The 16,902-nt window shown below is 42.8% G+C and overlaps 1 protein-coding gene across 3 annotated transcripts in view; it reads left to right on the top strand.

Annotated features, from left to right (window-relative positions):
* The window catches only part of UST (uronyl 2-sulfotransferase), a 178,406-nt gene that overhangs the window by 149,989 nt on the left and 11,515 nt on the right, over positions 1–16,902 (top strand). For 2 of the 3 annotated variants that reach the window (XM_049800284.1, XM_049800285.1), the window contains exon 8: positions 13,119–13,398. In XM_049800284.1, coding sequence (XP_049656241.1) covers positions 13,119–13,398 — 280 coding nt within the window. Of the gene's footprint in view, positions 1–13,118; positions 15,729–16,902 lie in introns of those variants that run through there. The other variant, XM_049800286.1, reaches the window with a different exon arrangement.

Here is a 16,902-nt window from a genome sequence, read left to right as displayed (position 1 = left end):
ACTGAGTTCTCGGACCAGTATACTCAGCATTAAGACAAAACCTGATTGCATGCATTGGTCTCCCAATGAGTGCTAAGCCTAGGTCAAAACATGCACCTTAAGGCCCTGTTGGCATCTGTAAGTGCATATACACATCCATCGCGGTATGTGTCCCTTCTACGTAAACGTACGCCAAGCCTCCCAGAGATGAATTTTTGAGTTTTTTGAACAGGCCTTTACAAAGCTCCCTTGATTATTATTTTTTTTTTCCTCATTATTGTGGTTACTATGGAAACCCTGAATGTACCATTCTCTCAGATAACTTTTTCATCAAGTTTTCCAGAGAACTTCATTAAAATATTCCATTTAAAAATATATATATATATATATATATAAAGTAGTGCATCCTGTCTGCAGATTTTAAAAAGCTGATCATTTATGATTTCAGGATTTCTTTGAACTATTGGGCAGGAGTGAAATTTAGGCATTTATTCTTCTGGTAAGCTTAGCAAATTGAATAGGATTTCATATATCAGTATCAGATTAGTTGTTTTGAGGAATATCTGTTGAAATTGGGCGCTGAAATGTTAACTCTTGGTTCTTAATGATATTTTCTGTGTTACTTTACCAGATAAGGCATTTACTTATAGGTTCCCCTCTTGCTTTTAGAATTAGCCTGTGAAGTTGAAGAAATCTCTTGCCCTGAATTGCCTTTTTTGTTAAAGAAGTATTCTCAGTCTGTGCTTTGGGACAAGCAACAGTTCAAATCTGTGGTAAAGGCACATAGGTTATCATTTACTTCTGATTCTTAAGTATGAAAAAAAAGTTTAAATTAGTTATGTTGTATGGCTTTTTAACTGCAAATTGCAGTGTTTTCCATTACTTATTTGTAACTCTAATCACACCATCTCAAAAAGGATCTAACAGAAAAGGTGCAAAGCAGGAGCAAGGGAGATGGTCAGGGGCATGGAATGGCTTTCATAGGGAAAGAAACTTAATAAATAGACCTCTGACTTTGGAAAAGAGACAACTGAAGTGGAATATGCTAGAAACAAAAAATGAGCTATGCAGAGAGATTGAATGCAGAATGATTAGTCTTAATTTCTCAGGGACAATCAGTTTTTAAAAGTTTAAAATAGACATAAAGTGTTGGGTGGTGTTAGTTGTGGGTTTGGGGTTTTAAACCAGTAAGTAGTGCAACACACCATGCTGATGACCAAAACCACCTTGGTAGGACTGCAGAACTGCTGCATTCATAGAGAAGTTCATTGTGTCACTACATTTAGTAGCCACCCATGCAGCTTCTGGCTCGAGGGGTGCGCGGCTCCTGAGCACCAGAAGCTGCGAGACGGCACTGGGGGAGGACACGGTCTGTGCCTCTGCCACTCCTCCTCCAAGCATCCACTACTGGCCGCCATTCAAATACTCAGTATAGTGACTAAGTGGGTACTTCATCTGATCCGTTGTGCCTGTTATATGCATTATGTATGTATTTTGTGTGTAAATTTTAAATTTCCTAGACAGGTGTGACAGGTTTGCCCAGCCCTGACAGCAGCTATTTTTACTCTGCTGGCTCTGGATGGGTTCGAGCTAATTTTCTTTATAGCAGCCTATACAGAGCTGTGTCTTGGACTTGTGACTAAAACGAAGCTGACAACACACCAGTATTTTGGTTGTTGCTCAGCAGAGCACCCACAGCGTCAAGACCTTCTCTGCTTCTCGCCATGCCCTCTCTGTCAGTAGGCTGGGGATGGGCAAGAGCTTGGGAGGGGAGGCAGCCAGGGCAGCTGACCCAAATTGGTCAAAAGGATAGTCCGTACCATAGAACGTCATGCTCAGCAATAAAAACAGGGGTGGAGGAGGAAGAACAGCAGGTTTGGCTTCCAAGGTGGCCATTGCTCCGAGACTGGCTGGGCACTGGTCTCTCTGTGGGAGCTAGTGAGGGATTTCCTTTGCACTGCTTTTTTTTCCCCACCACCACCTATTAAACTGTCCGTATCTCCACCCACGAGTTTTCTCGCTTTCATTCTTCCTGTTCTCTCCCTCATCCCATTGTGGGGGAAGGGGGAGTGAGCAAGTGACTGCTGGCTGGGGTCAACCTACCACAACAGGATTTCTCTCTTTATCTTGATGCAAGTCTTAATGTTGCATGTCTCCTGAATAATGTTGGGGGCCTTTATTTCACCACTCCTGAAGATGGCAGAGTGGAAAATTGCAAAGTTCTTCCAACAAAAGCCTGTTTTGTTGCAGGTTTAGTGTTCTTTTTAGTAACCTTGCTCCCTTCCAAAATTGATCTTTCTTGAAGAGCTCTTCCTAATTGCTGTCACATCCTTGCCGGTTTCTGTCCCATTTTATCTTCATTCAGAGGTGTTAATGTTTACATGTGCCCATAAATACTGAAATGGAAAAAGGCAGCAGGTCATTTTATCTCCTGTTTTCTTAAGCACAAGGGAAGGTTTTGTGCGGTATAACCTTGAAGCACGGTAGCTGTTATGTCAGGGCTAATATTGTCGTTAAATCAAAACAGTGCAGTCATCCTGGAAACTGTGATACTAGCCAGTCTCTCTAACACTGAAACGAAACTACTGATTGAAACACTGCAGACATAAGACAATTTGCAGGACTAAGTGCAGGAGCAGTGGCTTTTCATACCCTGTAAATCTCCCATCCTGATTCATGGGTGTTTTCACAGTACTCTGCTAATTCCTTTAACCTGCAACAGAGTTAAGGCTACTGAGAATACACTTCCTGTAAACGAGGTGATAGATGACAGAACGATGTGCCCATGTATCTCTTCCCTGTCAGCACAGTAATGCTAAATGCGAGTTGAATTAAAAAGGATCGTTGAGCAAACTCTGTTTCCTCAGTGGATTGCTCTTGGTGCTGACGCACGAGCGAGGATGGTCAAGGTGTGCTGGAGCTGATCACGTAAGTCACTGAAGACAGATGAGGTACTACGGGGGAGGCTGTCTTTGCTGCTGGCTGGTACAGATGCGCGGGGTTCATAGGGAGGCCTTGGTCTGCAAAGATCTTGGTCTCATGTGTCAGAAATGCCGTGTCCCCTCTCCTTCAGGAGGAAGAATCTATTGCCTGGAATACAGAGCAAGTACATACATGTGTAAATCTCGATGGTGTTCGAACAGTATTTAAGCACCTAAAAATGTCCTGTATTCATTTATATTAACCCGAGCAGGTTAAAATCACGCTTCTCCTTGAACTGGGGCCTCCTTCTGAAAACCCTCAGACACGTAAATAATTGCTAGGGGAAGTCTCCTGCCACAGCTCACTACGTCCTGCGATACAGCCTCTGCGGGAGCTCGCCTCACCCAAGCACTTCAGCGCTCAGAGTCAAGTGGGTCACGCCAGACCGAGGGATTTTCAAGTCCTCATCCCTCACCTGTGGCTGTGCTGCTAAAGAAGTGATGAGGTTGGCATGAAGAGCCACTGCGTCTCTGTGTAACCTCTGCAACAGCATCTGCCTCGGAGGTTTCAGGGAGGCCCTTGACCTCTCAGCTTACAGCGAACCCCAAGCGTCCCAAGTTCCCCATCGCAGACCAGGGCTGCAGGCTCTGTTACAGAGATGGCAAAAAGCCCAGGTGTGGATTGAGTTGGGCTTCATGACTTTCTGGAAATCCAGCAGGAGTCACTGTGAGGTCCTGACATAGCTAGATGTTTGGCTTTTCCATCTGTCAGACTCTTCAAGGTCTGCTAGGTGCGTAGAAATTTCTGTCTTTTTATGAGAGAGGACACTCGCCCTCCGTGCGAACTTATTAGTGCAGGCATGGAGGGGAGCAGCGGGGCGCCGGGGGCTTCCTGCAAGGAGGAAAGATGCATTCTTGTTTCTAGTTCATAGTAACCTCGGGGGACGCAAAGTCGCTGGCAGCCTTAGGGCTTAGCCCTGTTGAGACGTTACACTTTGCCTTCTAGCCTGAAGAGCAGAGAATCAAGACATTCCCTCTGCAGTAAAAGCATGGGGTGAGAATTGCATTCGCCACACTAGGAGATTACTCTCCTCTCCCAGGACTTCCAGTTAATATAATTCCCCTTCTTTTTATTTTTTTCTCTTGCTGAAACAAGTCTGCCTGTGTTAAACAACGGACCCTTTTCCTCGATTTTGGCCAGAGGAGGAAGCCTTTGTCCCGATACCCTGGCAGCTGGCCAAGGCAGTCGGGCTGTGGGCCAGGAGGGGGTGAACTTGAAAGGAACAGTGTGTTGTTTCTGCTCTGGTAGCATTCTTCCTTCTTCACCAGTGCCTCAGCCCCTGGCTGCCTTCAGTCACTCATTATACACAAAAGAACCTAAGGGCAAAAGAGAGAATTTTCTCTTGACCGCCTGTAACTTGCAATAATAAGAAATAAAACAATTTCAGGGCTTTCAGTTGTCTGCGCAGACATAGTTGGGAGAAAATTTTCTTAGAACTGGCAACTTTCTCACAAGGGAGAAGAGAACTGACAGCTTTTTTTTTTTTTCCTCCATTTTAATAGCAGCTTTCATACAATAATGTACATCTTTCCAGTCCTGTATACCCTATCAGTAGTGGCTTTACCTTGGCAGTGCATAAATTTTATTAGTGGCTGTTACTTTAGTCCTAGCTAGTATTTTTGCTTTCATTTCTCATTTCAGTAGTTATTCTTATATAAAGCAATAAGCAGTCATATGTACGCTCTAGGAAGACAGGAAGAGGCAGCACTTAGAATTAACAATTTTTGTTCTCACGCTTTTTGTTTTGTTTTGTTTTTGTTCTCACACTTTTTTTAAAAAAATGTAATGTTAGGCCTGATACTGCAGGGTGGTGACCACTTGGTTTGAACAGCCAACGACTGGAAAGACTAGCGAATTAGGTGTTCAGACATCTTCCAGAAATTACATTCACACTGAGGTATCTCAAAGGCACTGACAAAGAGGCTTTCACTAGTGGTGCTCCCGACTTGGAAGCTAACACCTGCAAGGCGTTTGGAACTTTCATCTATGAAAGACTTAAATGGGCCATTGGGTCATTCAGCTTGGCTTCTTGTGTGCTACAGGAGTTGGTTAAGTTATCCAGCATTGACGTAAAAATATCAAGTGAAAGCAAATCAACTCTTTTTGTTTTGCTCTAGTGATTAATCATCTTCACCACTTTAAAAAGCTGTGCCTTACTTCCAGTCCGCATTTCTCTGGTTTCTGCTTCCAACCCTTCAGTATCCATAGTTTTCTCACCATGAAAATATGCAGATGCTGTAAACAAGTCACCTCTCAATCTTCTTTTTTTTGGTAAGCTGACCAGAATGAATTTATCATCTTTTTCTAAAGTGTCCTTCCAACCCCAGTATTCATTCTGAGGCTGTTTTCATACCCTGTCTGATTTAGGTTGTGGTTACAAAACTGGATGCTATGTGCCAGTGTTGCACTCATCAATACTATATATGGAAATAAAGACACCTCCACCTCGCTCCATCCCTCTTAGACGTCTTAAGCTTGCACAGCACGTCTCTTCCATCGCTTCCTTTTCGTGGACAAAAATCACAGATAGCAGTCTACTGTGACTCAAAGCACAAAGGCAAGATGCTTGCTCTAGGTTCTCCAGTCCCAGGCTAGATCTCTGCAGATTTTCTGCATAACATACCTGTGGTGAAGCTTTTCCTGCTTGTGGGCGCTGCTGAAATTTGTCTTGATCACTGCAACTTTCTCTTCTCACTGCAAAAAAAGTAATAGTATCTGCATAACCTACTGTGCAACACTGTTCACAAGTGATCTGTAAGAACCTATTTTTAAATTGTGGTTTTGTCGGATCCAGATTTTACTGGATCCATTCAATAATACTCGCACATCTAGAAAAGATAGGTTAGAAATTGCATATGAGCTGCAACCATAGCAATTCTTTCGGCAACCCGAACTAGAGAATCCTGGCATTTCCTCTGCAGATGACTTTGGTTTTGGCACCTCCAACTCTGTCTAGTTCAACTTAGGAGTTGCTTAACAGCAATGAAAATACCTGATCACATTCTCATAAGAATCCGCCTTTTCACTCCACCACTGTGGGTTAATTTTCAGGGTTTTTTTTTCCTTCTGTGTTAACTTACCTTAACTGGGAATGCAACATTAAAGTGCACCAATAAAGGAGTCTTTTAGAAGATCCTGTTGAGATTTGTTATCTGATCATGCGTGAGATACAGCATGTTTCCAGGCTGGCTGGGGCAGCAGCAGAGGCAGTGTGTAGTACAGCAGGGTCAGCTGAGGTGTCCCATGTGGCTGGAAATCCACATTGTTGGATCCACAGCTCTGAACTGGTAGGAGCAAAGGTATAACACTGTGAAGTTTCCAAGAGGAGAGTTGGATGTTTCATGATAAATACTTACTGGCTGGAGAAGAGACCTTAGAGAGTGGTAGCTGTTTACAAAATATGAAGAAAGTTATATATTTGCATTGCTGAGGGTGTCATAAGGCGTGTGTTTCATAATAGCGAGATGATGCCTTTAATAGCTTAAGTAGTATTTCAGAGCACTGTTGAATGCATGTCACTGTTACGCTGTCCAGCTGACAGCCAGACCAGTGCAGTGTTGACCTCTGCAATATATTCACAACATATGTTAACTTGCATGCTGTAGGAGGATGTTTCTTTTGTTATTTTCAGCCTTATTGGCCCAAGGTACTTCTTACATTTATCACTGACGTTATTCTTTCTCTTTTTTTTTTCCCCTCATGTTTCTTCCTTGTTCTGAATTTGTGCCATGCCTCCTTGGTGTTTACATCCTTGAGCATTAGTAGTTGTTTGGTTATGTGTCTTAGATTATCTCTGTGAGCTCTTCCTGGCTAATCTCTGTTTTGGCATCCCTCCATTTTTCTCTGCCAGGTTATCATTCTCTGAGCTCCCTGCATTTTGTCCATGTTAATGTTAATAATGAAATTATATTAGGATAACAGTGACATTATTCTTCCCTCTGGTTTCCTTATTCATTGTAGCGGTAAGAAAAAAGAGCGAGCATTGCTGTAACTGTCTCACCTAGTTCAGTCGCTGTCATTGGCAACCATCGTTTTGCAGTGTCCGTGCTAATTACGGTCTGATGTATTTGCTCCCAAGATCCCTGTTTGACAAGTAGGACATCCAATTTGCCTATGATCGCAGGTCTCGAGTTCTGGGTATTTCCGTGACCCCTGGAGAGCTGTCCTTTCAGAGAGATCTGTATCTGATCTTCAGGAGAAGGGACATTGCTGTGTGCCAGTGGGCTAGAGTTCTCCTAAGCTCCTGGAGTTGGGAGTCGTTCCGTGTCATCAAAGCAGCACAAGAATTCAGGACAGAAATGCTAAAACAAAGCAAGTGTTGCTAGTGAGTCTTCAGCATGCACATGAGCGTCTCATCTTTATCTACACATTGTTAAAAGTTACACCTTATTTTGTGGATGTGAATAACTGAGAAGAGAGTAAACTAGCAGTAAGGAGGTTCATAACTGGGATTCATAGTATTTCAGACAGACAAAGCTAGTAGATGCTATGGGACAAATTACCACCTACTTCTTCATCAGCTTTGGTTTTTAATACACTTCTTCCCGGCCGGTGACTCTGTTAGGTTTTCTCCACCGACCCTGCTGTCCTTGAGCAGAGGTGGGCCTACACGAGGTGCTCAGTCGTGCAGTACAGGCACGGTGCCCCATCCCTCCTCCTGCCTCGGACCTCAGACCTGGGACCTGGGACCTGCCCCAGGCCCAGCACGCTCCCGAGCGATAGCAGCCCCATGGCCGTCGAAAAGATGGCACGCGAGCCAAACGTGTCGGCGTCTCATCTGTTCTCTCAAACCCGTCCTTTCCCAGATACCCTTCAAGAGCCTGGCTAAAAATTTCAAGTTTGAAAAGCAGAGCAATTGTGCCAGAGAATTTTCTGATGAGCTGCATTTAGATATTCTGGGGGGAAAGCATTTCTAGCGTAGCCATCAGAGCCCTGTTATAGTACCGCAGCGATCGTCTGAGTGGCATATCAAGCAGAGACCCTCGCCGATTCGTACGTCACGTCTAACCACAGTGACATACATTTATTTCCATTTAAAGCTGTGGAGAAGTAGGTATGTGCCACAGCTCAGCTGCGTACGATTGAAACGCGGGGCCTCCCCGCGTAGTTCAGGAAATGAGTTTACTGTATCTGTGACAGCCATCGTGTTCACACAGCCTTAGAGCAGCAGAGCTCGGCGTGCGGTTTTTCCACCGTGAGCGTTAGCCGGGCAAGCCCACGGTTACGGTTGCCTGCAGCCATCCTGCGCTGGCTCCAGCCTGGCTCTCCTCTCCCTGCCAGATCCCCAAGGGCGCTGGGCTCCCTGCGGCTTCGTCCAGGAGCAGCGGAGCAGCGCTGGGGGGCGAGCCTCTGCGTCGCACCCACCGAAACGGCAGGGCGCTGGAGAGGGCGTCGCTCCGAAATTCTCTTCTGAGGTGGAGAATGCCTTTAGGATCATTTTGTCTAAATATGGCAATCCAAGGGGTTTTGAGCCACAAAGTATAAAACCCACTTTTCCCTATGGCTTGGATGGCTGCAGTGAGTAATGCTGATTTCTTAGTTTAAAAAAAAAAAAAAAGAAAAAAAGAAAAGAAAAAAGCGAGAGCGGGGAAAGTCGTAGTAGATACTCATCACCTGGTAACCCAAAGAATTTAATTTTCTTCATCCGTATCTGCATACCAATTTAGTCTTAATTCAAGGCATGAGCAGGCTGCACTGGGAGGTTGGGTTACTCTATAGTACATTCTTTTTAGTAATTTAAAAGAATGCCAAAGCAAACACAGTTTAAAAAAAATAACCCTAAAAAGTAAATGGTGTGGTTTGTTGCCCTCCATATGGTTAGCTGTCTCAAAGGTCATAAAATGGGGGTCCTATGGTGGGGCAGCTGGGTTTATGTAGCATATGCAGATTGTTATTTTGGCTTTAAGCCAGATCTACCTAATTTTTCCATTTTGCTTCCATGATGAGGAGAGGTGGTTAAGGTGACTTCAAGCGACGGTTCTGTGATTTCATTCAGATTTGTATTAAAGAGCCTTTTAAGAGTATTTAAGATTAGAAACCGGTCTAAAAATTCAAGTGCAAAGAAGGCGAGTTCCCTTGTTTTACCAAAAGGCTGAGCCTGCCGCCAGGCACGGCCCCAGCTTGTGCCATCAGACAACCAGCACCTCACAGCTATTTACGCGCTGCAGTTCCTGGTGATTATACTGCGATGCAAACCAACGGAAGCCAGAAAATCTACCTTGCTCCCCGTAGCCTTCCAGAGTGTGGGTGTTTCTATCTGTACGTACGTATACAACCATAGACGTAGATGTCTGCGCAGAGCAAAGAATTGCACGCGTCCAGGAGTCCTCTATGCCATGACTACTGCAAATTCGGAGGAGGAGAGTATTTTGCTGCTTTCTCGCCGCCCGCCACGAGGGAGGCGTGCAGGACCTGGCCAGTTTGGCAGATGGGGTGCCGGCGGGCTGCTCCCTGCCTGGCCCACCACCAGTAAATTCCCCTTTGGCTGGTCTTGCCCCCCACTGACCGCCCCCCCAAGAAAACAGTCTAGCGCTTTTCACCTTGTCATCGTTGGCAGCGCTCCTGGGCTGAACACAAGTGCCCCTCTCTGCTGGGAGGAGCAGCCACCAAAGGGAGCTGGAGCTGTAAGAAGTGGCTTTTCCCGCTTAGAGTCCTGGAGGGATCATATAAGTAAAGGGCTTTTTCCAGCGAGGTAAATGGAGTTTTCTGTAACAGAAATAACCTATGTAAAATAAAAATGAAGTTGGCACGCAGTATAAAGGCTTAGGCTTAATAAATGCAATATTTAGTAGTGTACATTTGCTGCTGAGTTTGTAAAGAAAACCAGACTGCAAAGCTGGCAGGAGCTACCAACTAAGCACCAGAAAGAGGAATGTCTTGAAGTGCTCAATAATCGTGAGGCAGCGGTTGCCTTCTCACCCAAGGACAGACCGAGCACAGGGTCCTTCCTGGAGTGTATTCATCTAATACCCATCCATGGCAACTGGAACAACTGACTGAAAATTCCAGAAGATGAGACATTTGTTAATCTATTCCAGTCTATGGCTAAAGGTGATGTAGAAGAGAATTGGCTCTTGGGAACCCAAATATTTTCACCAAAAATATTTCACACCATTCGCTAGCTACAGCTAGTGCTTTCTATGCTGATGTCTATTTTAAATCCAAGCATTTAATGATCCTTGCTCTACCCTTTTGCTAGACAGCATGTTAAAGATCGCTTCTTTATTTTTAATTCATTTTTTGTATATTTTTATCATTTTACTCCTGTCTAAACAGAACTATACAAATTGATAAACTGTGAACAGTCAGTAAGTATAGAGCATGTACCGCCATGCATCGCTAAAATTAAAGAACAAAGAACTCTGTGTACCAAGTTGGTTAATTACGTAGATATATGAGTAGAGGCAGATTTCAGTGTAAAGAAATACAAAGTTTGGTGTAAAAGCTCCATTTAATTACAGAGCAGCATGTTTTAATTTTTACCAACTAATGAAAACCAGTCTTCCATTAGAGAAGGAAGTAAAAGTACAAATTCAAAATAGAATTAATGCTTTAAATAATTTTTTTGTGATTTAGAACAGCATTACGTTTGGTAAGCTAGTCAACCTATTCTCTCTTCGTATCTTATTCTTCCCGCATTTCAGATTACTCTGCTGTAATTGGTAAGCAAAACTGAGAGCGAGAATACCTCTTTCAGATACAAAATTTTTTTTCTGCACCAGATGTATGTGACGCAATGGAGTCAAATGAATATGAGAATGTCCAGCGCAGCAGCACTTGCTGTCTCATGTAGTGTTACTAAAATGTGTGGTTCTCAGTTGTTCTTCTTTAATTCTTTTACTCTGAAGTAGGAAAAGGTGTGTCCATTGTCTGAAAATTGCAGCGTTTATAGGTGTGGATACCCTAAGCTATATGAACTTCAGTCTTTTAAAATGTAAAGAAAGCCGTTCACGTTCACATAGCTGTTCTCTACCTTCCTGTTGTACTTCTCAGGATTTCAAATCTTGCATAATACCAACTTTTTGTCTAAAGATCAGTGCTGTTGTGTTTGCTAGCTGGACTTACTCATCTTTTATTAACTTTTGAAATAAATGGGTTTGCCATTGCTTAACATTCCTCTCTTCCCTAAAAAGTTATTCTTGATTATTTCTCTTGAATGAACGTATTGCTTGTGGACTCCCAAGAACAGCTCACTTTTGCTACTAGTAACCATTGATCCATCCCTTAGCCTTACGTGTAAGCAATTGTGAAAATGTGTTTCTTTGTAGAGCTGCTAAGCATGCATTTAGCCTTGCTGGCACGTGCTTCAGAAGGCTTCAGTTTGGACTGCTCGCGTGAGCAAAACTCTGTCCGTGGTAAAACCCCATTTTGATTCAGGGACTCCCTCTGGAAGCAGGGGTGGTTGCTGCCTCTGGGAACCAGCTGGAAACATTAAATGGTCTTTGTCGTCTGCTTCCTCCTTGTAAGTTTTTTTTTATTGCCATGCTTCATGGCCCGACCCTTTTGAAATCCTCCAACTTGCAGAACTGCTGTTACAATAAGAATTAGGTTTCTATATCAAAATCAAGCTGCTCTTCACTGCAACATTTTATCTGTGTGGTCATGCAGAATATGGGGATTTCTGTTTGGCATTTGAGGCAGCACAAATAGAGGATATAAATATTAAGGAAAGAATGAGCAGCAGAAGCCAAGACATTATCCTGGAACAAAAAAACGCAGTTCTCCTGCAGACCTTGCTGTTGTAGCAAAGAGCAAGGAAGTGAAGTAAGCACTGGCAAGATTAAAATTTATCTATTCGTTTTAGAGTCATGGAAGATGTCCTTAAGATGCCCCTTAGTCAAGTGGCTTCCCTCAGGAGACAATCAATTAATTTGCTCTTAAAATCCTCCAGAGATACAGCTTTCCTACCTTGTATGCCCTACTGCACTGCCTAACTATCCTTGCCATGAAAGAGGTTTTTTACTAACGTCTAACTGGCATCTGATTGCTTCCATGCAAGCCCATTCATCTTGCCGTGTCTGGACCCAGGTGTATTCTGAGGCTATTACAGTCAGTTCCATGAGCATCACGTTCTCTCAGAGTAACACATGAGGCTTACTGGATTGGAGCACTGAGCTTTCAGAAAACCTATTTATAGAAGCTAGTACTTCATCAGTGTAATGTTCATCTCCACTTCTCCTAGAAGCTGCAGTTGCTAGGGGGGATACAGTGATGCTACAGATCAATACTTCCAGCTTTTTTTGTTGTTTTCTTCACAGTTGACTTTCAGTTACATTTCTGTCTTGGAGAAGAAGAAAATTCTTAGGATGCTCTGGCAGCCTGTTGACATCTGGTAGAAAACAGCAAAATGATTGCCTTGAGAGTTTGCTTTACACCTTGTTCAAATACATTCACCTCCAATGGTAGAATAATCTATTTAGAGAGGAGGCAAAGAGGCAATTCAGTATTTTTGTTAGTAACTCTAATTCTTTATCAACAATAAAGGTGTTTTATTTCAGTTTACCAAAGCAAAAGTTGTCAGGTGAAGAAAAACATACTGAAATCTTCCAGTCCCAGGACACGACAGGAAGATGAGTCTAATTTAATTAACAGTTATAACAGGATGAGAAAGTCAATGGGCACATTCAGTCTTGAGGTGTCATGTGGCAATGCCAACGATGCTTCGGTGCTAGCCTGGGATGGATTCAGGTTGATAAATTTCTGTTTAGATTTGAACAATAATAAAGCCACAGCGTAGTATGCCACACAGGAAATAATTGATTAGTTCAGCTCAGCTGTGTGCTGGATATATGCCTCACATGCATCAGGCAAAATTTCCAAAGCTAGGCAAGGTTATGGGCTTCTGTACGTGTAGTTTATGCTCATAGTTGGTATGACCTAATTTGCATTTTCAGATAACCATTGCCAGTTATGATTCTCAGTGACTACATGCAACGCCAAATGCTGTGTATGAGCTAGCCATATTTAAACATGCAAGTCTAACTTCAAACATCTATATTTTTTCATCTCTTGTTAAAAGTAAATCCATTATTAAGGAGGCAGATTGAGCTCTTTTGTATCAGTAATGCAGTAGGGCCATGCCTTAATCTTTCAAAAAACAGTTTAGGTCCAGTCTCATTAATCAGCACCCACCATGTTGCTTGTTTTCTTTTTTACAGAACATAGGAAACTTGGCAATCTGACTGTGACAGTGAAAAAGACCGTCCCCTCTCCAGAAGCAATACAGATCCTCTACCAACGCATGAGATACGAATATGAGTTTTATTACTATGTCAAAGAACAGTTCCACCTGCTGAAGCGCAAGTTTGGACTGAAGTCTCATATCAGGAAACCACGTCCCAGACCCGAGTTCTTCATTCCTTCTCCCCTGGAAACAGAGGAACCAATAGATGATGAGGAAGAAGATGATGAAAAGTGGCTAGAGGATATCTATAAAAGGTGATGGATGGAAGAGCTATCCTGTCTCTTCTGGTGACCCCTCCAGCTTTCTTAAGATTTTTTTTAATTATTATTAAAAGTAATTCCTTAAGGAACTGAGTTAATGCGCAGCAGCATTTGAAACGGAACAGAAGAGACCATTCCCACATGCTGGGGCCATGGGGAGATACCTGGTTTTGCAGGTTTGATTCAGTATATGGTGTTGGCTCTATAGCATCTTTGCTATAGCATAGTTCAAGAGAGAAGTATCTATCTACTGTCTATCACAAAATAACTTTTGGAGTATACAGTAGTCCTCTGGGAATCTGCAGAACGTAAAAGAGTAGATTAGGCGGTCTTGAAAAGTGAATTTTACAGACTCTCATCTCTCTCCTTCTCCAGAAACAAGTCCTCGTTGCATAACACTGCGGCATTAACTACCGGCAATGTGAACTGCGGGCAGTGAGCCATTTGGGAAGAGTGCCTCTTTCTGCCCAGAGCGCACTGGTATGCCAGTGGTATGGTCAGAGCCATTGCTGTGTCTGTGCACATCCAAGGATAACAGGCTCAGAAAGGGGCTAGATAATGGCTTCTGAATTACCCTCTGTGGGAGGAGCGAGGCTGCTATTCTGGCAAATTAATATTAGTGGACATAAGGCAAGGTACAAGAGCCAGATGGTTTTGGTAAACCATTCTAGTTCATAGAGTGGAAAGAGTTACCAAGTCCGTGAATGGCCACAACAGATGAAAAGTGCAAGGCAGGGCTACCTGAACGGTAGAGTTTGGTTTCTGCATCTCTATTACACTCTGAAGGAAAAGGTGCAGCGTATGGGTTTTATGTTCAGGAAGGGTATTTGTAGATTTTTATTCTTCTTATGGGTCACAAATCCAAAGAGATACAGAAGAAGTCATTCACGAAAAAACATAGATGATCTGGAACTCCTTTTAAGCATGACCTGTTTTTCTGCAATCACAGAATTTAGTTGTTCACATTTGAAGCTGAACGCAGCTGCCCCACCAGCACAAACACCAGATGCCTGCCTTTAGCATGGCTAGAAGTAAAATTAACAATATGGACATACACAACTTCTCTAGTTGCAATATTTCAGAATGATAAAACAAAGAAAAGAAGGTATGCTCTGTGAAACCAAAGCCGATTCAATGATACGTTGTTAAGAGAGTCACTGTGAAAGTTACCCTTGTCAAGCACTACATGTATTATCAGCAAACACTAGAAGGGGGATGGGTGGAGGCTGGGAGGGGAAAGGGGAATAGCTCCAATATGTGACATGCTGTTGGCTTTAAGGTGGGTGTCCCTGGGGTTCCCTGTGACGTGCAGGCTTGCCGGCTATTCAACAGCCTGCCGGGACTGGTGGTGCAGAAGTGACAGAGCTGCAGGCAGCAATGGGCAGAGCTGTTTGGCCACCTGCAGAATGGGGGGGATTTGGCCTCTGGTGCACCGTTGCTGCCAGAGGAGGCTGGACTAGTAGAGGATAATAGCAATAAATTCCTGTCCTAGAGCACAGGCAAGAAGCAGGGCCAAGGAGTTGCAGCTTCTTCCCAGGATGAGTCCCAGTAACACATCATGGGCGATGCACCTCTGTCTAATTCGCGTCCTGTCTCAAACATCTACCAGGCAATTTTTGCTTCCTGTTCTGTGGCTGTCTCTGTAGTGTGTCTGCCATCTGCAAGGTCATACTTCAGTTTGCAATAACAAGCAAAAGTTATTTTGTGATGGACGAGGCATATAAACTCGGGCTAAGCTCGAATGCGCTTTCCAAGGGTTTCCTCTTCCATGAGCCTGCTGAGAGCCGATAAACATTATGGTCCATCGTCATCACCAGTCAGTCTTTACTGTACCTACATGCAGAGAACGAAAATAAAGAAGTGTAATCGTGTTAAGACAAGATGTTAACTTACAGAAAATATTATGTAGAAGATTCTGTTCTCATTATTAACATGCCAGGTTGGTGGTAGCAATGCGCTACCGTGGGGGAGCACGTTAAAGAAAGCTGAAAATGGCACAGATAACAACTAACATATTAGCTAAAATACGAATCTGCTGCATTGTATATTTTAAGTGGTTTCTATGAAATTACATTGAAAGAGTAATGATTAGTTTACACACTGTGGAGCTGTTATATTTTGGAAAGAAAACTAATATTCTCACCTTTCTGAAATTCTGTTTAAATCCTTGTTGCCAACGTTGTAACAGAATAATCAGTCACTTAACACATTCACCCTTCCTGCAAGTTCACTGCCGCTTACCGTAAAGTCTATTTTTATCTGTTTATTTAATGGTATCTTCAGCCATCACTACTTATAACCTAAATACAAAACCTGTTTAATGATTTACTCGCTAGGTTTTAATGTTGTTGTATTTTTCTTAACAATCAACCTGGCCTCTCCTCCTTGAATGGTACTTCATAAATTTATCTGGCACATAGCATCTAAGATTCCTGGTCCTATGGCCTATTTGTCTGTCATGAAATACATTTTACTTAATTGTTAAAAGGTACGTTTTAAGCTGGTTAATCTTTGACTTATTTATTGAAACTTTTCAGCACATTCCAAATTTTAAGTTGCTCAGGAAGAAGTTGGATTTAAATGATTATCTATTGGTCTGACGGATATTTCTTATTCAAAAAAAAAAAATCGTTTGTAAGCCTTTAGCCCACGACAGCTTTGTAGGAAGTGCCATGCATGTACTTGTAAATCTTTGTGGGGGGGAAAAGGTGAGTGCTTGACAATTATGAAAATAAGAAAACATATGTGTACATTAGCTTAGCTATAAATGAAAGCAACGTATGTTTTGGGATGAAATATTCTTTAACTTATTCACTACCATCTCCTGAAATATAAATAAGCCATATGACTCTCTATTTTTCAGTCCAGTGATGTTTAAAAAATAAAACTTGTGCATTTCTTCCTAGCGCCATAGTCCGCTTGCTTACACTAGTTTTCTTGCCTGGGTACAGCAGCTGTGGGTAAGATGTTGGAGTTGCACCTAGCAGAACAGGATTGCATACGGCAGTTTATCATCTGAAAGTCATACTTTAGCAGCAAGATTGGGGCAGGTTGTTCCTGGTTTATTCTATGTCCTGAACTGTCTGGAGGTGTGAGAGTGAAGGCAGAATTATTTTACCCACCTGAGATGTGCAGTAAGTATCCTGAAGTACATTGTCTCATGTGCTTTGTGGCTGCTGCTAAGTGGAAAGAAGTTTTATCCAGGAGAGAAATGGCATGGTCCCCATACACTGCTTTTTACTAGGTGTGGTATTTAATGGCCAGGTATAAAAGCTCCAATAGCCCAGAGTGATGTTGTAATGTAAGTAAGTGAAACGTCAGTGCTTTCACATTAAAGAGAGAATCAACCATTGTTAAAATGCAGCATTCTGGAAAAAAATAAATTTTAGTCTTAAGTTTCAAGTGACAGTGACAAATGATGCGGGTTTTTTGTTCCTGTTTAATTCTCTTCTATATAAATTGTGCTGATGATGCAAGGCTAAGTCTGAGTATCTGAAA

This window comes from Accipiter gentilis, chromosome 5 (assembly GCF_929443795.1).
Source record: "Accipiter gentilis chromosome 5, bAccGen1.1, whole genome shotgun sequence".
NCBI lineage: Eukaryota > Metazoa > Chordata > Aves > Accipitriformes > Accipitridae > Astur > Astur gentilis.
This window is presented reverse-complemented; position numbering and strand designations above follow the sequence as displayed.